This window comes from Schistocerca cancellata, chromosome 6 (genome assembly GCF_023864275.1).
Source record: "Schistocerca cancellata isolate TAMUIC-IGC-003103 chromosome 6, iqSchCanc2.1, whole genome shotgun sequence".
NCBI lineage: Eukaryota > Metazoa > Arthropoda > Insecta > Orthoptera > Acrididae > Schistocerca > Schistocerca cancellata.
The window spans coordinates 144,968,649-144,990,855 of record NC_064631.1 but is presented as its reverse complement, the minus strand read 5'-3'; the positions used below and the strand labels follow the sequence as shown (position 1 = coordinate 144,990,855).

At 43.5% G+C, this 22,207-nt stretch overlaps 1 protein-coding gene across 1 annotated transcript in view; it reads right to left on the bottom strand.

Annotated features, from left to right (window-relative positions):
• Positions 1-22,207, bottom strand: part of LOC126088203 (cytochrome P450 6k1-like) — a 281,427-nt gene that overhangs the window by 212,751 nt on the left and 46,469 nt on the right. Inside the window, exons 5-6 of the mRNA XM_049906329.1 lie at positions 19,329-19,522; positions 9,841-10,062 (exon numbers count right to left, since the gene is read on the bottom strand). Coding sequence (XP_049762286.1) covers positions 9,841-10,062; positions 19,329-19,522 — 416 coding nt within the window. The remainder of the gene's footprint in view (positions 1-9,840; positions 10,063-19,328; positions 19,523-22,207) is intronic.

Genomic DNA, 22,207 nt, shown 5'->3' with positions numbered 1-22,207 from the left:
ATGTTACTTAAAAATAAACAGTCTTAAACTAGATTAATCTAGAACTCTTTGTCCATGATCTAGTTTAAGACTGTTTATTTTTAAGTAACATTTCTCTGTGTGTATGTATGTATAAACGTCTGAAGATAAACAGAACATGTTCGAAACGCGTTGTATTATGTTAGATTAGCCATAAAATAAAAAAGTGACTGGTAGCATAAATTAGAAATAAATAATTATCCCACACAGTCACGGTTCACAAACATAGCTATTATGGCCAAGAATAAGTAGCACGAAGTTCAATTAGCAGTGCTTCTTACTTACTACAAGCTTGTTTCGTCTATAACCCTATTCTCAATCAACGTCTAATTGGAATAGACGGCCATATTGCATCATTGAATAACCGTTGACTCTATTTGTTGCTAGATTGTTAAAAGTAACGTAATTTCTATTTGTGTAGAATTTTTTTCATGAAGTTCTTTTGACAGCTAGATTGACAGTTTATTCTCGCTGGTGGTTTGTATTTAAACATGTTCACATTCTTACATTTCATTACTACGTACACATCTTTGCACATTAGAAGAGATATTCTGTAAGGCGTTATTCACCTGCTCAGTATGTACATTATAACTGCGACAAGTAATACCAAGTATTGGAAGTGAGCACAGGAAATGCTGATACTTACCCACGCAGTTGCGTGGTCCCTCACCAAACGGGAGGTACACGTAGGGGTGCCTTTTGGCCTTCTCCTCCTCAGAGAAGCGCTCGGGGTCAAACCGCTCCGGGTCAGGGAAGTACCTGGGGTCGTGGTGCAGCGCGTAGATCGGAACGGCCACTGCGATGTCCTTGTCGACCACGGCTTTGCTGCCTGGTATCTGGTACGAGCGGGTCGTCTTCCGCGGTAGTAGAGTTATCGGTGGGTATTTCCTCAAGGTTTCTGCAATAAATTCGAGATGTGAGACTAGTTCCTTCATTATTCTCTGCGACAGTGGTACAATTAAAGCAGAAAAACGTCCGAAATACACAGTGGTACGCAGTACAAATGTACAGCAGGTCGCATGTTAGTGGGAAGCAACAAGCTCTTTGGATGAGCGACATTACAACTTGGAACAGAGACTTAGGGACTAATGTGTTGCAGTTCACCAACAACACATATGCTACACTGGTGCCCAAGTCCACAACACAATGTTCACTAGTGAGTTAAGTACAATCTGAAAAATGAGGTAATAGAAAAAGAAGAGATAGCAATCACTGTAACTTGGTATCAAAACTTCCCTACAAACAGGAGATGTGCTGAATGATATCTTCGTATCGATATACATGGTGCAGCAAATAAAAGAGGCCCGGAGAACAGAGTGACAGGGTACAAGGAAACACAGCAGAGGAAAGGAGATACAGTACAAACCTGACTACAACAGATGCTGAAAGTGATCACTATTCATCTCTTGGCACTTTTGGGCCCTGGTCAGCAAGTTGCTGAGGGCAGATCGAAGTTGGACTGCTGGAATTGGTGCAATCTCATTCGGAATGTTCTTGAATGTTTCTTGAACTATGTGAGTTGTTGACTGTATGAGTTGTTGTGATACACCTTAGACTTGAGTGCTCCCCACACAAAGAAATCGCATATGACAGATCAGGCGACCTGGGTGGCCAGCTAGAGCCGCGACCCGATTGACCTCTGCCAACAACTCTTCAGGCGTGACGACTGTGTAAATGTGCTTTAAGGTTCGGCCGGCTGTATGGGCAGTTGCTCCACCCTGTTGGAAGTAACTGTTGGTCTTTTTCTTCTGATTATATGCATACGTTCACGGACAATCGTATTCACCCGTCCGAGGCACTTTTATTTGCCCCAGCCTGTATTCTGGGTAAACTAGTGGCTGTGCCCTGACTGAGTTCTTTGGCGCCCTGCGAGAGCGCACCTCTTCTGGATGGGTGGTCTGGAGACGCCGCGCCAGCGCAAAGTAAAATGTGGGGCTTGGCCGGACAGTGGTAGTCAGTTCACTAGCGGCTGGAACATGCGAAGGTTGTCCTGGACAGTGGAGAGTATCAATGCGGAAATGCAACAGGTTTACCTTTTTAGAGGCGGATACGTGAAGGATAGATAGAGGCAAAGTTTTCATTTCCTTCGTGGCATCTCCACTGCTCGTATGGAAAATTCAATCCGGCAAAGCAACGTTATTTGCCACGAAGGCTTTGCTAGGAGGCTGAGTGGCCGTTACTGTAGTCACACAACGAGTTAATCGTGAGCTCCTGTCCGCTTATTGGATAATAAGCGAGATGTCAAACGCCACTGAACTTAGTGGCCCTCGTGGGTGACCCAATGCCCCATCACTGGTGAGTAACAGCGCTAACTTGTGTGTGTTTTGGCAGATTTAACTCTTGTCAAACTATTGCACCACCCGAGAGGTATTTTATCGTAAATGGCGTCTGTCTGAAACCGCCCAAATTGTATTCGCTTAAAAGCGTCCTGTTTAGTAAAAGAAGGTACATAATAACCTATTATTAACTGGTAGATTTATTGATGTGATTCATCGATGCTAAATAGTCAAGGCTAATTCCTTATCTTAAATGAATCGTAATTCGACGACTTGTAACACTGTTATTGTTCTGTTCTAGAGCTCTAAAAACTAACTTTTTTTTATTCCAACTACGAGGGCAGTTCAATAAGTAATGCAACACATTTTTCTTCTGAAACAGGGGTTGTTTTATTCAGCATTGAAATACACCAGGTTATTCCCCAATCTTTTAGCTACACAACACTATTTTTCAACGTAATCTCCATTCAATGCTACGGTCTTACGCCACCTTGAAATGAGGACCTGTATGCCTGCACGGTACCATTCCACTGGTCGATGTCGGAGCCAACGTCGTACTGCATCAATAACTTCTTCATCATCCGCGTAGTGCCTCCCACAGATTGCGTCCTTCATTGGGCCAAACATATGGAAATCCGACGGTGCGAGATCGGGGCTGTAGGATGCATGAGGAAGAACAGTCCACTGAAGTTTTGTGAGCTCCTCTCGGGTGCGAAGACTTGTGTGAGGTCTTGCGTTGTCATGAAGAAGAAGGAGAAGTTCGTTCAGATTTTTGTGCCTACAAACACGCTGAAGTCGTTTCTTCAATTTCTGAAGAGTAGCACAATACACTTCAGAGTTGATCGTTTGACCATGGGGAAGGACATCGAACAGAATAACCCCTTCAGCGTCCCAGAAGACTGTAACCATGACTTTACCGGCTGAGGGTATGGCTTTAAACTCTTTCTTGGTAGGGGAGTGAGTGTGGCGCCACTCCATTGATTGCCGTTTTGTTTCAGGTTCGAAGTGATGAACCCATGTTTCATCGCCTGTAACAATCTTTGACAAGAAATTGTCACCCTCAGCCATATGACGAGCAAGCAATTCCGCACAGATGGTTCTCCTTTGCTCTTTATGGTGTTCTGTTAGACAACGAGGGACCCAGCGAGAACAAACCTTTGAATATCCCAACTGGTGAACAATTGTGACAGCACTACCAACAGAGATGTCAAGTTCAGCACTGAGTTGTTTGATGGTGATCCGTCGATCATCTCGAACGAGTGTGTTCGCACGCTCCGCCATTGCAGGAGTCACAGCTGTGCACGGCCGGCCCGCAAGCGGGACCTTACGGCGATGATGACACACACTTTGCCCAACAACTCACCGTGCTTTTGTCCACTGCCAGATCACCGTAGACATTCTGCAAGCGCTTATGAATATCTGAGATGCCCTGGTTTTCCGCCAAAAGAAACTCGATCACTGCCCGTTGTTTGCAACGCACATCCGTTACAGACGCCATTTTAACAGCTCCGTACAGCGCTGCCACCTGTCGGAAGTCAATGAAACTATACGAGACGAAGCGGGAATGTTTAAAAATATTCCACAAGAAATTTCCAGTTTTTTCAACCAAAATTGGCCGAGAAAAAAAATGTGTTGCATTACTTATTGAACTGCCCTCGTATGTACAAATTACCGGGATGGCCTACTGGGATCAATGTCGAACGTGACACCAAATAGTCTGGGGTAAGATTCTTGGGGTGAGGCCTTGGCGTTCGTCATCTAGTGGCTGACGATTTTGGTATAAAGCAAGCAGGATTCCAATAGCACCACATGACTGTCATGTTAATATGGAATCGATGAGTTCAAGAGGATCATACACAATGTAATGCCGGATCTCAATGGCCCCAGATGACTGGAATCGACGCACTCAGGAGGGCCTCATCCAATGCCACGCTGTTTCTCAATGGCCCCGGACGACTGTCATTTAAATGCGGAAAACAATGCCTTCAGGAGGCCCACACTCAGTGTCACGCCAGATCTCAGTGAGCCCACACAATTGTCATGTGAATCCGGAATTGGTGGGTTCAGGAGGATCATACTCAGTGCCATGAAGAATCTTAGTGGCCTCAAGCGACTGTCATGTGAACATGGAATCCATAGACTCAGAAGGGCCATACTCAATGACGTGCAGGATCTCAACGGCCCCACACGACTTTCGTTTCGCTGGGTTGTGCAGGATCGTCCAACCAAATTGCAGAGATTGAGTCAAGGAATGGGCTTTTTTGCAGCAATATAGGTATCTACATGAACAGTTCGACGAGGAATGGAACAATATAGACTGTCAGCATGAGAGCAATTTTTGCAGTCTCTGTTCACGCAACAGCAGAGTAGTCTGTAGAAAGTTGTGAGCCCAACGACAACACTGAACACAAGAGTAGCACCACGTCGTCTTTTCCCTACATTTTTGCACAGCATCACTGTGGATGTATTCATGTGCCGAGGCTTCGAGAAGAACGAACGTTGCGAGATTGTGTTGATCATAGTCATAGCATCCCATTACCTAGTGTAATGGTATGGAGTGACATTGACCACACAACATGATCACACCTCCGGTGACGTAGCCAGTAATTTAGACAGTATGCTTTACATTTATGACGTGTTAAGTCTGGTGGCTGAGCCCTATCTTCGAAGTCACACTGATGCTTATCTTTTAACAATGTAATGTATGACTGCATGTTGCCCGTGCTGTCCTGACCCACGATAGTAAAGAAGGTGTTCGAGTTTTGCCCTGGCAAGCATGTTCTTCACATCTCTTACCGCCGGCCGCTGTGGCCGAGCGGTTCTAGGCACTTCGGTCCGGAACGGCGCTGTTGCTACGGTCGCAGGTTCGAATCCTGCCTAGGGCATGGATGTGTGTGATGTCCTTAGGTTAGTTAGGTTTAAGTAGTTCTAAGTCTAGGGGACTGATGACCTCAGATGTTACGTCCCGTAGTGCTTAGAGCCATTTGAACCATTTTTGAACATATCTCACCCACTGTAAACATCTTTTTGTGGTTTTCCGAGTGACCCTATCGTCAGCCATTACAACTGATGGACTGTCATAGAGCTGGAACAGCATGGAATGACATACCAATATCGATCATTCAAGCTCGGTTGGGCTCTATGCCCAACCAGTGTTATGACCATTGTTGTTGCCAGCGGTGAAAGCCGTGTGTACTAAATTTTCACCCTGTGTACCCTTACGTCACCTCTTAATTTGATAGTGTGTTCTTCCTTATTTCCTATGGTTTCTGGCATTGGAATTTTAATGGCGACGGCGTTATTTTAATACAAATGCTGTCTGCAAACTGAAGAGCAGCAGCGCTCGTGGTGAGGAAGTGATGTTTCCCGGAAGAAGCATGGAATGTACTCGCAAGATGCGAGCACCGTACCACCATAGCTATACAATTTGCTGGAAACAAATGAAAATTTGTGCCGGAAGTCTCTCTCTGTTCAGGAATCACATCACTGCGCGAGCACTATGGACAGCGACACTGGGAGATATGGAAGTTTAGGACACTCTGTGAAGTGTGCTCTGACAGCCGAAGCAGTTACGGGGACCGCTCGAATAAATGGAAAATCCGGGTTCGAGTCTCAGTTCAGTACAAATTTTCATTTGTTCCAGTAAATTGTATAGCTGTGGTGGCATCGTATTCGCAATTTGCGAATACATTTCATGCTTTAATATGGCTATCAATCGCCAGCAACGTCTGTTACGTCAGTGATGCATACACACATCTTTACGCTGTGAAACACAGACACCGCATTAATGTATCCCGTAAGAAGGTTACAACTGCTGTAGATTCACAAAAAAAAATTAGCTTTCAAGTCTAACACTGCAGTGCAAGGCAATATGATTTTTTTGAGTCTGTTCCTGCGCGTTTCAAGTGTTAGTTACACCAACTCATCTCGTTAGTTCATTAATGCGTTTGTCAGTAAAATGTGTATCTCTCTTGTAAAATCTTTGATGGTTATGGAACATAGGGTGGTGTTCTGAACAACGAGAAAAGGGCCCCAAGAGCTGTAATAAAGAACACTTCTGTTCACTTGCAGTCAATAAATCCATATCTTGGTTACTATTCACCCGATTCAAAGGCTTGTACCTCTAATACTTTCGCAATAGCTATGCTGTAAGGTACTGAAAAATCTAAATCCATATACTGGTTCTCGATATGCAAGCGAAAAATTCGAGACACGGTGAGAATTCCGCTTTTGAGTGTATCCCATCGTATCACACGGTGACATCCAACAATTAAAAAAATGTAGTAATACTTTCATATTCTTTGGAAACGTTGCACTGTACGATGTGGTAAACACTAACGAAATACATCCATCCGTTTGGGAGGAGATAATGCAGGTTCAGATTCATTCACATGCATTATGTTGTACGAGGGTGTGCTGAAAAGTAATGCCTCCGATTTCTTTATGCTGAAACTCTTATAGCTTTTTAAAGGAAACGAACTTTATTAACATTCTACACAGTTATTCTTCATGTCTACATATTTATTTCTCAGCACGGTCACCCTGGCGATGAACACATTTCTGCCAACGAGACACCGGTTTGCTGATGCCGCCACTATAGGATGTTTGACTTCTTTTGACGGAGCCACAACCATACCTCTGCTCGCACGGCTTCATCACTATCAAAGTGAGGTCCATGAAGGCGTTCCTTTAGTTTTGGAAACAGATGAAACTCGAGTGGGGCCAAGTCGCCACTGTATAGAGGACGATCAGTGACAGAGAACCTAAGGCACCTGATTGTTGTTGCCCAAGTCGCAGCTATCGTGTGTGTGGTCTGCCAGAGTCGTGCTCCACGATGCTCCACGTGTGGACGAACTCTTCGAGTTGGTACTTGCAGTTTTCTGAGGGTTACACCGTACACGACACACTTGCAGGCTACAATTTTGAGCCCTCTGGCGACGGGGGATTGCAACTTGCGTCAGCATAGCGAGAAAGTCGACCGAGTAATATGCACGACATGTAATACCTCAGTCAATCTTGAGAACAGAGTAAAAAATTCGGAGGCATTACTTTTTCAGCCCGCCCTCGTCTATACCCGTCAGTCCATGAAGTTCGAGGCTGGATTAATAAAAATAGAGAAAAATAAAAAGGTGGTTTTATTGCTTCAGGTGTTCTACACAGCCTCCCCTCACTTGCGTTAAGCGCACCGAACTTTCATGAAACCATGTTCAGTTCTCAGAAAAGTAAGGATGTTCAATTTGAATATCACATTGGCTTGAATGTCCGTTATGTCGACAAAGATTTAACCTTTCATGTAAATTTCTGCACTTTGTCATTTTGTGATGGGTTCGTAATGGGAACACCAAGTCTCGTTACCCGTGGTGATATATTCCAGGGCACAGTTTTCCAAATTTTACATTTAATTAACGTGCGCCAGGTGTCCGCTCGTTTTAGTTTCTAGTTTACGAGTCAAGGTGTGCGGGTCATACTTCTCACAAAGTCTTCTCTTTTTCTAAACCTTCTGAAGAATATCTTGAACGGGTGATTTTTAGATGTTGCTTCATTGCAATTAATACTTCCTGCTCCTCGCAACTGACTGGTTGGATGTACATCTGTTATATGCAGTTGTTATTCCAAGCCGCCACCCTCGTTCCTGAGCTGACGTTGCTTTTCTTTGAAAAAGCTTTCCAAAATCCTCAGAAAATAAGATGTTCAGTCGAGCAGCAAGACACCTGCGCACCGCTTCCTTTAGATGTTCATCGAAGGTGAATCGATGCGCTCGGAAACAATCTTTAAGTGGATCAAACAGACGGTGCGAGGTCAGTACTGTATGCAGGATGCTCCACATGCATATCGTGAAGCGTTTTGGCCTGGGTGCGCTGCGGTATGTAGACACGCGCTGCCGTGTAAGAAAGAAAATAAAATAACGCTGATTGACAATAGATCTCGATGTTGTATTTCTACTAGTTGCTAAATGTACCACGTAGCGTTGGCTGGTTACTGTTGACTCGTTTTATAAGTAATGTTCCAGAACTGACCGTTGTGAGTTCCAAAAAACTGTGAGCATCGCTTTTCCTGCAAAGGATTAACTCTTTAATTCCTTTTAGGCTGGATATTCCAGAGTGTTGTCATTCCATACTCTGACGTTTGCTCTCTCTTTCCACCAAGGTTTTCTTTCGAAAAGATTTCACCTTCATTAGCACGATGGTCCAGTAGCTGTCGACAGATTCTCACACAACTGTGTTAGCGTTGTTTATTGAGTTGTTATGGGACCCATTCTTCGCAAATGGATGATGTCATATGCAGAACGAAGGATACCGCGCATTTAGTTGTACTTCATCAGCAGTCACTCCTCGATTATTCAAAATCAGGTCACGGACTTGCTTAATGTTGGCATCAGTGGCGGATGTGACTTGACGTCGTGCTCCTTCCTCGTCCTTCAGGCTTCTTCGGAGGCTTGTGAAACACTTCGCCCAGGTAAAACATTGCCTCCATATAGTGCTGATAGTCTTCTATGGATCTCAGCTCCTATTGCACCTTCAGACCACAAAAAAGCCGGTTGTCGAATGGTGTTCTTCATTCGTGCTAACGTAGACTGAAGTGGCAGTGTTTACTTCAGAAGAGCGCAAAGCCAACTGATGTGGCTACGCTTAGAACCAGGCGAGGAGAAAGGTGTCATCTGGCCGTAGGACTTATTTGACCTTAAGAGTCACTTTAGAACATCTCTGAAACAAATAAAGGAAAATCAGTTTTATGGCTCTGTGGTATCCTCTGTAGTCTTGTAGTCAATAAATGCTGACTGTGTCAAAACATTCAGAAGAGAAGCGGCCGATTACTTGCAGCGTGATACCGACTATCTTGACAAACAATTTGACTTTGAAGAGAGCGTGTACAAAACTTTCAAACCATTTCCACTATCAGGGAAACAGTGCCCAGTTTCAGAATTCATAGAAGTGATTTCTCGATATGAACTTCGTGTAGACGACGATTCGACGTTCGAAGAATGTGTGCAATTAAACAGCTATCTCAAGGAAGAAGAGAACTTTTTTAAGCTGAAGTCAGATGATAAGTGGATAAAACTGTGAAAACCTATTCGCAGTTGTCTGTTCCGTGTTTTCTACCCAGCATTCCACTGCTGCTCAAGAAGAAATTTTCAACCTTATGAGTAAAACTTGGCGAGCTCAGACAAACCGTTTGTCAGTGGCTACATTAGAAATTTAACTAGCAGTGAATACGAATTACTCATTTTCGTGGCTGTAGTTTCGCTGTTTTCTCAACGGAGGAGGAGGGAAGATGATATTGAGGAAGTTGAAAAGCGAGCAGCAATATCAGTAAGGCAAAATGCAGTGCTTTCTTACGTTGTATTTCAGCCTCTTGCGTTAGAAAAAACCTGGCTACCCTCATCTAACGACTAGCGACGACACTAAGTCACACTGCCAACGTGAAGACTATTACAGCGAAAGTGCAGACCGACCCTTGTTAACAGTTGAACAATACGTGATGACGATCGTTCTGCGGTGGCGTCTCATGAGTAGAGACACACGTGCTCCCAGCCGCCAGCACTGACCTGAGATGACCTTGTCGAGGTAGGGCATCCCCATGACGGCGTCGTACGTGAAGCGTCCGCCCGTCGTCTGCAGGGTTTCGTCCACCTCCTCCTGCAGTCTCTTCTGCACGTCCGGGTTGAGGGCCAGCTCGTACAGCGCGTAGCTCATCGTCGTCGACGACGTCTCGAAGCCCGCCGCGAAGAACAGCATAGCTTGGGCTGCCAAGTCTCCGTCGGATAGCTCTGCAAAGTCACAGGCAGATATTGAAAATAAGAAGATGTGAAGGGATTAACCGACAGCCAAAAAAGAAAGTCTGCGGCATAGTCGAGCTTGATGGCAACATGATATATAACTGTAGTTATACTGACAACGGAACGATTGATAGAGGTGTAATAATAGTAGGGCGACTTGGAAAAAAATGGCTCTAAGCGCTATGAGACTTAACATCCGAGGTCATCAGTCCCCTAGACTTAGAGCTAAGTAAACCTAACTAACCTGAGGACATCACACACATCCATGCCCGAGGCAGGATTCGAACCTGCGAGCGTCGCAGCCTCGTGGTTACGGACTGAAGCGCCTAGAATCGCTCGGCCACAACGGCCGGCTGGCGACTTGGAGGCGAACCATCTAATTTCTAACAGTAGTCATAGTGACAAGGGAACGTTTGATTGGTTGGTAGGTTGATTGATTTGAGAGGAGGGGAGCAAACGCGGATTTGAACCGTCGTCCCTCCCGAACGCAAGTCCATTGTGCTAACCACTGCGCCAGGTCGTTCGATAGGAACGACTGATAGAGCTGGAATAATAGTAGGAAGACTTGGAGGGGAACCATCTTCAAACATGATCCGACGACGACAATAATGATGTTGATGATCATCATCATCAACAACAGCAGCAGCAGCAGCGTAACTTATTCGTAATAATATGCTCCATGGAGGCCTCCCCAAGATTCCTCCATCCATGAGTCTCCACCTTCATGCATCCGTGCTACTCGTACCTGTTTTCTCAGTTCACCCTTCAATCAGTCAGACCCCGCGCAAAATAAGGTGACTTTTGCGCAGAAACGTATGTCTGTAGTGAGCGCTGGTCGAATCCATCTCGTTGTACAAAGAGGCGGTCACCTCATTTGCCTTCGCACTTCGAGTGTTCTGCTTGATATCCGTTCAGTGTGTAGCAAGGCACTGCAGCCTCCACGCACCATAGGTGGATGGAATGTTCTTCATAATCAGGCACTTGTGATTGTAAACGAAGCGATCAAAACTTATATCGGAAGAGGAGAACGAGAAATCAAAAATCTCACTGAAAATTGTGCCCGAGAGGGTTTGCATGGCCGATAGTTATTCCAATTACACAACAGAGAGAATAAAGAAGGAAGGGGAAAAAACAAATCTTGGAATATCTGCCAAGGCTTCATTACCTCTGAAAGATGTGAAAGAAAGAAGAAAATTTTCTTCTAAGGAAATATTAACGGACAGGGCACTCCCACATTATTTCCACGTGACCATCGTTTTTTATTTTACACTAGCGAACCTGGAAATGCTTCACAGCAGCTAAATATCAACGGGAATAGGGCATACGTTTGTCCTAATATCCTTCTCGCCTCTCTCTCTCTCCCTCTCCTCCTCGCCCTCTCTATGTCCATTTCCTTCCACCCCTTCTCTGTCCATCTGCTCCTTCACCTCTTCCTGATCTTGAGCCTTGTTCATTGTTATTGCCAAATCATATTCCGCAGTAGTATCCTGTTCATAATGTGTAAAAATGTCGTGTGACTAGGGCCTCCCGTCGGGTAGACCGTTCGCCGGGTGCAAGTCTTTCGATTTGACGCTACTTCGGCGACTTGCGCGTCTATGGGGAGATAAAGCATAAATACAACTTTTGTGTTTACTGTGGAAACCGACTGCGAGAAAGAAAGCGAAACCGCACATATTAATAGCAGGGCAAAGCGCAGTATTGTCTTTCTCGCGGTCGGTTTTAACAGAAAACCTATACATCGTTATTTAAAAAACATATAGCCTATGTCCACAATGATAATCAGTGTTTGTCGAACAAAATTTAAAGTAAATTGGTCAATAGCTTTTCATTTTTCGTTAACAATGTTTCCCTATGACCGATCGTTTATTCGAGTAACATGTAAAAATCTGAAGTAAGCCAGTCAAGAACTTTTAGTGATTTTGGAAACAGCGTTTCTTCTTTATACGTTACATATGTACTTACATGTAATATATATGGCCTAGGTCCGTCAGAATGCCCATTAGAATATCTAGCAAAAATCTGAAGCAAATTGGACGAGTACATTTTGAGAATTTTGGTAACAACGATTCTCTTTTCTATATTAAATATGTATTTATAAATTATAAGATAGCGCTCCATTGCGTCAAAATTTCAAAGCAATCGATGCAGAACTTTCGGAGATTAAAGATTTTGTTTAAATAAATACTTACATTTTTATTTATATAGACTGTCAATATTGTAGTAAACTATCTTGACGTCAGAGCTGCATTTTTATCGCTTCTTGTGTTTTATGAGACTTTCCTTCGGTAGCTCTTGGTTTGAATTGTTTCGCTTTGGTCTGTCCTTTGTTTATGTGACTATTTTCGACACTATGCTTCTGTTCTCTCGAGGAGTTCCTTGAAAAATGAAGCTGATTCTTGTTGTACTGTTGATTGCGTTTACTTAAACTAATTGCTTGACTTTTTTCGGGTTCATAAACAATTTATTTTTATCTGTTATTACTTTTATGTTGTAATTTCGTGCACTGACACGTTCCATGACGTTGGAGATTTAACCCTCAATTTGGTCCTACGGAACTTTACGTGTAAATAAATAAGAAACTATTGCCTTTCAGGGTCTATATTTGTCGAATTATGCCTCATACTGATATAATATGTCAATACGATCGTTTACAGATTCTTAATAAAGGGACATAACGCATCTGTGCATAGGCTTCAGCTGTCGAACTGCCCGTTCCCTTTGACACGGTGGCCGTTACGGACGGAGGGAGCCCCCATTATTAGTCAGCACAGGATAAGATGGCTGATGCACAGTGATCAGTTTTCGTCCAAAGCGCTGAGCGAGTTCATTTGTTTGTTCAGAAGGGCGGGCCGACAGTGTTCGCCAACTTTCGCCGGTCAGCCGGCGCAGGCCCTGCAATCTTTCTCAAACGATTTTACAGAAACCATTCGGTAAAAAAGTTATTTGTACATTACTTATTGCTTTATTGTGTCAGCTTCATGATGATGTGTCCATCGTTTCGTTAATAGTCACTGTCATTGTGATATTTGCGTGTAAATAAGGCACTGCTCTAAATTCGAAAAGCCGCGCCGGCCGTTGTGGCCGAGCGGTTCTAGGCGCTTCAGTCCGGGACCACGCGGCTGCTACGGTCGCAGGTTCGAATCCTGCCTCGGGTATGGAAGTGTGCGATGTCCTTAGGTTAGTTAGGTTTACATAGTTCTAAGTCTAGGGGACTGATGACCTCAGATGTTAAGTCCCATAGTGCTCAGAGCCATTTGAACCATTCGAAAAGCCGCGCGGAGTGGCCGCGTGGTTTGAGGCGCCGTGACACGGATTACGCGGCCGCTCCCGCCAGAGTTTCGAGTCCTCCCTCGGGCATGGGTGTGTGTGTTGTTCTGAGCATAAGTTAGTTCAAGTTAATTTAACTAGCGTGTAAGTCTAGGAACCGATGACCTCAGCAGTTTGGCCCCTTAGGAATTCACACACATTTGAAAATTTTTGAAATTAGAAAAAAAGTTTGCAATGAATAATTGGGGTCGCTATGATTTTGCGTTCAATGCATATAACAAACCGGTAACATGTTGCTGCGTATGAAATGTTTAACATATCGAATTGTTCGTTAGACTTGTCTGGACGTCTCTATCTATCACCTGTCTCGAGAAAATTGATCTGACGTAGCGTTATCATTTGCGAGCGCACCGCCAGAGCGATAAAGCCAGAGTGAAATATCCGCAACATTCCTCACGTTTCATAAACAGTTTGAGGTATTCAAATAAAATTTTGTCAAATGATTGCAAGCGAAAAGCAGAGTATTTTGCTATGTGGTTATTACATTCTCTGAAAAGAACACAGACAATTTCTTTCCACTTTGTTCCCTACCCCGGTCTTGTTTTCTATCTCTAGTGACCCATTCGTCGACGAGACGCAAAAACTTTCATCGTTCTTCATTCCTATTTTTCTTTCTTCGGGAAGTATTTTGGTGCTACACGAGAACTACTGATGTGTCCAGAAGACGCTGTAATGAAGATCATCTCAAAAAGCTGCACCTTGCGTCAGCATATGGTCCTGAGTTTTGATGTAGTACAGCAGCCCACACTGCAGATATTACGCGAAGGTGGCAGCATAGATGCAGTGTTGTAAAATTCTACCCATCGCTCCTTGCACGATAGACACAGTGTCAGAGGGTTAAACTCTCCACAGTATCTAAGCAAAATTCACAGGAACTCCAATTTCAAGCTTTAGATAAGTCATAGTACGAAAAACACCTAACTAGTATCATGTACGCATACACAATACGTATCAGTTCTAAGGATGTGTAGACGCTATGTTACAATATAAGGAACATACACTGAACAGCCAGAACATTATGACCACCGACTTACTATCGATTAAAACACGTCCAGGCGATAGGCAGAGTCAGCTTGCAAGGAATGACTGCAAGTATCAGGAAGCGTTGTGTCCGTGTGTAATATGTGCCAGGGGGCGCGATCTACCTTAGTGTGTCCGAGGGCAGACTGTGATGGCCCGGAGGTCGACGGCACAAGCACTTCGGAAACTGCAGGACTTGTCGGCTGTTCGAGGAATGCTGTGGTGAGTGTCTTCAACACGTGGCGAAACCAAGGTGAAATCACGTCCAGACGTTGGGCTTAGGCTGTTTGGGGGAAAGAGACCAAACTGCGAGGTCATCGGTCTCATCGGAATAGGGAAGGACGGGGAAGGAAGTCGGCCGTGCCCTATCAAAGGAACCATCCCGGCATTTGCCTGAAGCGATTTAGGGAAATCACTGAAAGCCTAAATCAGGATGGCCGGACGCGGGATTGAACCGTCGTCCTCCCTAATACGAGTCCAGTGTGCTAACCACTGCACCACCTCGCTCGGTCACGTCCAGACGTCGTGGGGTTGGGTGGTCATCCCTCATTACAGACGTTGGACGTCGTTGGCTGTGCAGACTGGTAAAACAGGACGAGCGGCGAAGTGTTGCGGAACTAACACCAGACATTAATGCTGAGTAGAGTACAAATGTGTTTGAACACGCAGTGCACCGAACATGTCTAACGACGCAACTAGCGACCCATGCACGTGCCAATTTTAATACCACGACATAGGAAACTACTACTGACATGGGTACGTGACCATCGGCACTGGAACATTGGCCTAGTGGCAGAGCGTTGCATGGCCTGAAAAATCCCGATACCTTCTTTTTCATGCCGATGGGAGGGCGCGAAACCGTCGTCTTCCAGGAGAATATCTGCGTACCACCTGCCCTGGCGGCGGCGCACTTTGCTCTGGAGAACATTCACGTGGACATCCACGGATCTAGTGGAGCTCGTGCAAGGCGCCAATGCAGCCGAGGAGTGTCGTATACTGGTTGCAAACCATGTACACCCCTTCATGACGATCATGTTTCCCGTCAGTGGCATTTTTCATCAAGACAATGCTTGTCAGAACGCCAGGAGTGTGATGGAGTGGTTCGAGGAACGCAGTGGCGAGTTTCAATTAATGTGCTGCCCTGCTGTGACTGAACATGGCGATCATCGCCCCCCTCCCCGGAATTTATGGGAATTAGGTGACTTGTGTGTGCAAATGTGGTGCCCACTTCCTCCACTGACCTACCAAGACCGTGGCATGACACGTCGCTGCCGTTATCCGTACCAAAGGTGGACAGACCAGGTATTAGGTAGGTGGTCATAATGTTCTGGCTGATTAGTTCAGTTTATAGTACAAGGAGTGTAAGACCACAAAATTTATTTACTGTATGTGAAATAATGTCCATAAAATCTAGAAAAGAGCAAGTATCAACATTAGAACAAGACGGAGTGCAAGAAATCCTACAGCTTCTTCACCAATCACCCTAAAAGTAATGTATGAATATTTATCCTTCTGCAGCTCCAGGCTGGAAATAGTATGCCGTTTATCGTTCCTCAACGAGTTTTCAGAACTGAAATTGAACTACTTTAACTGTTCATTACACAGGCCAACGATGGAAAAACGTTTTTGCTGAAAATACCTTATTCTTACGTTTTTTGGAGTGGGAAATCCAGATATGATACTTAAAACACTATATTACCCACGATTTCTTCACATTCTACAGTTAACTTTATTAAATAAAGCGAATTTTTAAAGAATTTAACAGATTTTATATAGTTAAAATAATTTAAAAAAGGAGGTGTAATGAATGTAGATGACGTCGGTAGCACTGCTGAAAAACATTTGCTGGCAAAAAAAGGGTCGATTCTATTTTTGTGTTAACAGATCATGTTTTGTTTACTCTCAACCTGACCTCACTTTCCCATTTCCTGAACGTGTGCTCAGTACAATGTCTAATCGTGGTTGTAAAAGCTCTTCTGACAGTTTTTGTTACATTTGTGATGAATTGGTGATTAAAAAGACCCAAAGAAACATTACAGATTTTGGGAAAAAGGTTTATCTATCTTACTTTGGATCTAAACGTGGTGATCAAGATAAATCTTGGGCGCCGTATGAGGTATGTTATGTGTGTGTTGAAGATCTGAGAAAATGGTCCATAAAGGAGAAAAATGTCTTTAGATTTGCTGTTCCTATGATATGGAGGGAGGAAAGAAACCATTCCAATGATTGCTACTTTTTCAGTGTTGACGTTACTGGTAATAATTCGAAAAACAAGAAGGTAATAAGCCACCCTAACCTTCCGTCCGCCATCCGACCAGTAGGGCATGGTGTCGATTTGCCGGTTCCTGAACCACCAGATGATTTAATTTCTATTCCAACAGAAGTATTTTCAGATGTACAGTGTGATTTAGATGAACCAGATGATGAATTCCATTGTAATACAAATTGTTTACTCAGACCGAGCTTAATGATTTGGTTAGGGATCTGGGCTTAACGAAAGAAAAAGCTGAATTACTGGCTCTAGATTAAAAGAACTGAACTTATTGGCAGTTGGAACCAGCGTATATATGTATAGAAGGACATAGCTGCAATTTTCCAAGTTTTTTCAACAAGAAGGTGATTTAGAGTACTACTCAGATATTCCGAGTCTGATGAATGAGTTTGGTATTGAATACAAAAAGGAACTGTTTATTAATTCATCTAAAACCAGCGATGGAAAGACGCTACGAAGGCCGCTGGAACACCAACATTATGGGGGATTACTGTTGGTCACTTCACCGAGAAGTTCAGCAAGCGACTCACTGTACAAAAAGCTACACAAGAAGCTTCAAAGCAAAAAGAGAAAGAAAATACAAACCAATTCCAGCTGACAAGTGAAACATATATTAACACATATCATTGTTTTAAGTAGCTTACTATAAATACAAACCATGCTTATGTTGTAACAAAGCGTTTCATTAATTTCCCCGTTTACTGTATAGCATAGGATTTTTATACGATATAATAAAAAGCATTTCTAAACCTCAAAAATCTTATGGCCTACCAAAAATCGAGAGCAAAAGCGTATGTCATCACATTCATTGACTTTCAAAAGGCGTACGACTCCATAGACAGGGAATCTCTAATCTCCATATTAAAAGAATTGAACCTAGACAATAAAACTACAAACCTAATTAGAGAAACCATCACCAACACATACTCCAAAATTAAATTTATGGGAGAACTCTCAGACCTATTTGAGATAAAAACTGGAGTACGACAAGGTGATGGACTCTCTCCATTGTTATTTAACTGTGCCCTAGAAAAAATAGTAAGCCAAAGAACAGATCCTCGAATTACAGAAACAAGCAGAGAAAATAGGCCTTAAAATTTCTTTTGAAAAAACCAAAATAATCACAAATATAAAAAAGCCAATGAAATATCTTAAAGTAAGAGACCAAAAGATCGAAATTGTTAAAGAATTCAAATATCTTGGTGAATGGATTAGCTGGAACGCCCTTGATAAAAAAGCAATAGAATTAAGAAGAAACAAAGTTGAACTAGCCTTTCAGCTTACTAAAAATACTTATAATAAAAAGTCCCTCTCATGGAATTCAAAAATAAAACATTACAACACTGTCATTAAACCAGAAGCACTATATGCAGCTGAGACATTATCTATCACTAACCATGGCCCAATTGAAAGGCTAGAGATCAAAGAAAGAAAAATATTGAGAACAATTTTAGGCCCCAAATTTCATAACGACAAACTAATTCATACCAAAAATGAAACACTCTACAAAACCACAGAAAAACTTTCGGATACAATGAGGAAAAGAAGAATTGAGTTTTATGGGCACATTCTCAGAATGAACCCAAATAGACTTACAAAAAGAATGTTTGACTACTTCAGGAATAAAAAATCCAAACCAAATTGGTTTATCCAAACAGAGAAAGACTTAAGAGAACTACACATCACAGAAAAAATGCTCACAGACAGGACCGCAAAAATGATAAGCAAAGACAGAAAAGAGGGATTCCAGCTCCAAAATAGAAAGAAAAGAACGATTGTCATCTCTGATGAGGAAAGAAAAGCAAGATCAGAAAGAATGAAACAGTACTGGGCGAAAAGAAAGGCACAGAACACACAGAAGTGATTGATTCAACGTACCCCAAAGTTGGGTGAAACGAAGAAGAAGAAGAAGAAGAAAAAGAAAAAGCATACTGCTCGAAAACTATGGATGATGCAAAAAAACTAAGGCTAGGTTTGTATTCAGCTCATAAAAATCTATAAAGATGAGCTATCAAAGTAAAAACAGTTTTTCAAAAACTTTTTTTCACTAGCCTATGTTATTAAACAACGCCCAGCTGTGTAAATAAGCCACTCTACGCCATGTCCAATCTTGCAGCGACGCTAGTGATACACGTTAAGACGAATTGCCTTTATAAACTTCAAACTTGGATAGTTTAAAGCCTTGGAACGTTGTTTCAGAAGCGAACGTCTGGCGCACAGTTAACTGCGTCTAGTGGACTCGGCTGAAACTTTCTTACTGGACGGATACTGTGCAGCACTTGCAGTAGTCTATTACGTCTCTTTCCATTAGTTGGCTCCTACATATGATCAGTTGCTGAACTCTATAACCTGTTTAAACTGCCGTGACGGTCTTCATTGCTTTCTGATAAGTGCTCCAGAAAATCTTACATCGCTATGCACGACTCTTGATTCTTTTCTTTGAAAGTGAAGTACGTGAACAAGGCATGAGCCAGCACGTGTATGGTGGGAGTTCCGTGGTTTAAGCTCACGGGGGATCAGGAATAGGATCAGTTATATTATACGAATTTACTGAATTAAATTCCTAGTAGGACTGAAAGAACGTAACACTGAAGTAAAGTAACTCGCATTATTCGTTAAAAAAGAAGTGAAAACTTACTCCAGTTACTGATGTCGTCATCTTGAGCCTTTGCGCTGGAAGACTTGTCATCGTCTACGAAGCCTCTGCTCTTGAGCTGTATCAGCAGGTGCATGAAGTCGTTGCGCACAACGTTGTTTCTCTCTCGGTAGCTCACTGTATCCTTCACCATGCGCTCAAAATAATGGAGAACCTCTTTCCGGCCTATAATCCTCCTGCAACATACCCAAATCACACTGACAACATTAATCAGATAAGAATGTTAGAAAATCTAAAATTTGTGGCGCAGTTGTTATCGGTCACATTCATTAACTTAATTTTGTCAAATACCTCTTTATGGCAAACTCGCTTTCCATTTCCGAACATATTATGAACTCCTTTATTAATTTCCCTGTCATGAATCAACTACTAAAGTGTCTTCCCGTATTTAACATTCCCCCCGTGTAACTCCATAGGTGATCCACAGCGACCTTCTGTGAATGTTCAGCAGACGCGAAGGGGCATACAAATCATCAGATAGGGTTAGCAGCACTCTCAAACAATTCGCTGATGCTACTCTCGTTGATAGATGTTTGTATAGAATCTCATGACGGTTTGACACTACTTCTATCTATTGTCAGTTTCCTTGTGATTGATTGCATTTACAAAAAATGGTGCAAATGGCTCTGAGCACTATTGGACTTAACATCTATGGTCATCAGTCCCCTAGAACTTAGAACTACTTAAACCTAACTAACCGAAGGACAGCACACAACACCCAGTCATCACGAGGCAGAGAAAATCCCTGACCCCACCGGGAATCGAACCCGGGAACCCGGGTTGTATTTACAGTGACGCTGAAACCATAAGCCTAATTTTTTTCAGCGTAAGTAAAATGTCAGAAATACGGTTATAATAAACGAGTTATCGTCTACGATAATGTGCTGGATGGAAAAGGTAGCCATGGGAACATCACACGTATTCCAGCAAGACTGCACCCCTAAACACATTAGCAATTTAATGCAAACATCGTTTCGTGGTAACTACACTCTATGGCCGCAAGAGTTCATCAGTCGGAAATATTGCGCCTGGGTTTCTTGATCATTGTGCGGTAAAAAAAATGGGATTTCAGTTTGTAGCTGTTTACAACGAGAACTACTTGGTTACCTTCTTATGACGAACGAAAGATCAGCCTGAAGGCGTTCGAAACTTGTTACTGTGTTGCATAATTACATACCCCACAAGACTTGATACAGTTATGGAAATTTTAGTAAATAACATCGTTACAATGAAGACGTTGTGACCATAAAACTGTGTTGCACACTTGTTACACCATTGAAGAATAACTAAATTCAGCAAGGCGTGTGGTCTGATAAGCCGACTGTGGGGGAGTTCATAACTTGGTCAAATCTGAACATTCATTTATGCTGATGAAATTGTAGAAAAAGCGACCCACCAGGATAGCCGAGCGCTGCTAACGCGCTGCTTCCTGGACTCGGGTAGGCGCGCCGGCTCCGGATCGAATCCGCCCGGCGGATTAACGAAGAGGGCCGGTGCGCCGGCCAGCCTGGATGTGGTTTTTAGGCGGTTTTCCACATCCCCCTAGGTGAATACCGGGCTGGTCCCCACGTCCCGCCTCAGTTACACGGCTCGCAGACATCTGAACACTTTCACACTATTCCATCGATTACGCTAATCGCAGACAGTTGGGGTACACTGATTCCTTCCCGGGGTGGCGGCAGGTAGGACATCTGGCCACCCCTTCAACTAAGATTGCCACATCCGATTAACCATGCCGACCCTGCGTATCTGTGGGAAAAACGGCACAAGCAAAAGAAAGAAAGAAATTGTAGAAAAAAAGCGTTTCCATTTTCAGTATGTATTTCGTTAGACACTGAAGCTATTCGTTTTCGACACACGAGGCCAAAGAGTGCTTATGGTTAAGTCTTAGGTTAATAATACGAGGAGTGTTCAATAAGTAATGCAACACATTTCTTTTTCTCGGTCAATTTCGGTTGAAAAAATGCGGAATTTGTTGTCGAACATTGTCGAATATTTCCGCTTCAGCCCCTATAGTTTCATGAAGTTCTGATAGGTAGTGGCGCTAAATGTATCCTACAAAATGGCGTCTATAGAGGAGGTGTGTTCCAAGCAGAGGGCTGTCTTTGAGCTTCTTTTGGTGGAAAACCAGAGCATCGCAGATATTCGTAGGCGCTTGCAGAATGTCTACGGAGATCTGGCAGTGGACAAAAGCACGGTGAGTCGTTGGGCGAGCCGTCTGTCATTATCGCAACGAGGTCGCGCAAACCTGTCCAGTGTCTCGCGTGTCGGTCGCACACAACTGAGACTCCTGCAGTATTGGAACATGCGGACACTCTCATTCGAGGTGACAGACAGATATCGTATAGGGCAATGAATGACCATCTGTGCGAAGTTGCCTGCTTGTTACGAGGCTGATCGTGATAATTCTTTGTCAAATGGGTTCATCACTTCCAATCGGAAACGAAACAGCAGTCTATAGAGTGGCGCCACAGCGCCTCTCCTCCGGATAAAATTTCGAAGATGCACCCACAGCCGGTAAATTCATGGTGACAGCCTCCTGAGACACTGAAGGTGTTATTCTGTTTGATGTCCTCCCTCATGGTGCAACTATCAACTGTGAAGTGTATTTTGCTATCCTCAGGAACTTTATGAAACAACTTCAGCGTGATCGTCGCTCAAAAATGGAAACGAACTTCTCCTCCTCCATGACAAATGGCTCTGAGCACTATGGGACTAAACATCCTCCTCCATGACAACGCAGGGCCTCACACAAGTGCGCTCCCTAGACGAGCTCACGAAACTTAATTGGACTGTTCTTCCTCATCCACCCTACAGCCCGGATCTCGCATCCTGTGACTTCTCTTTGTTTTTGGCCCATT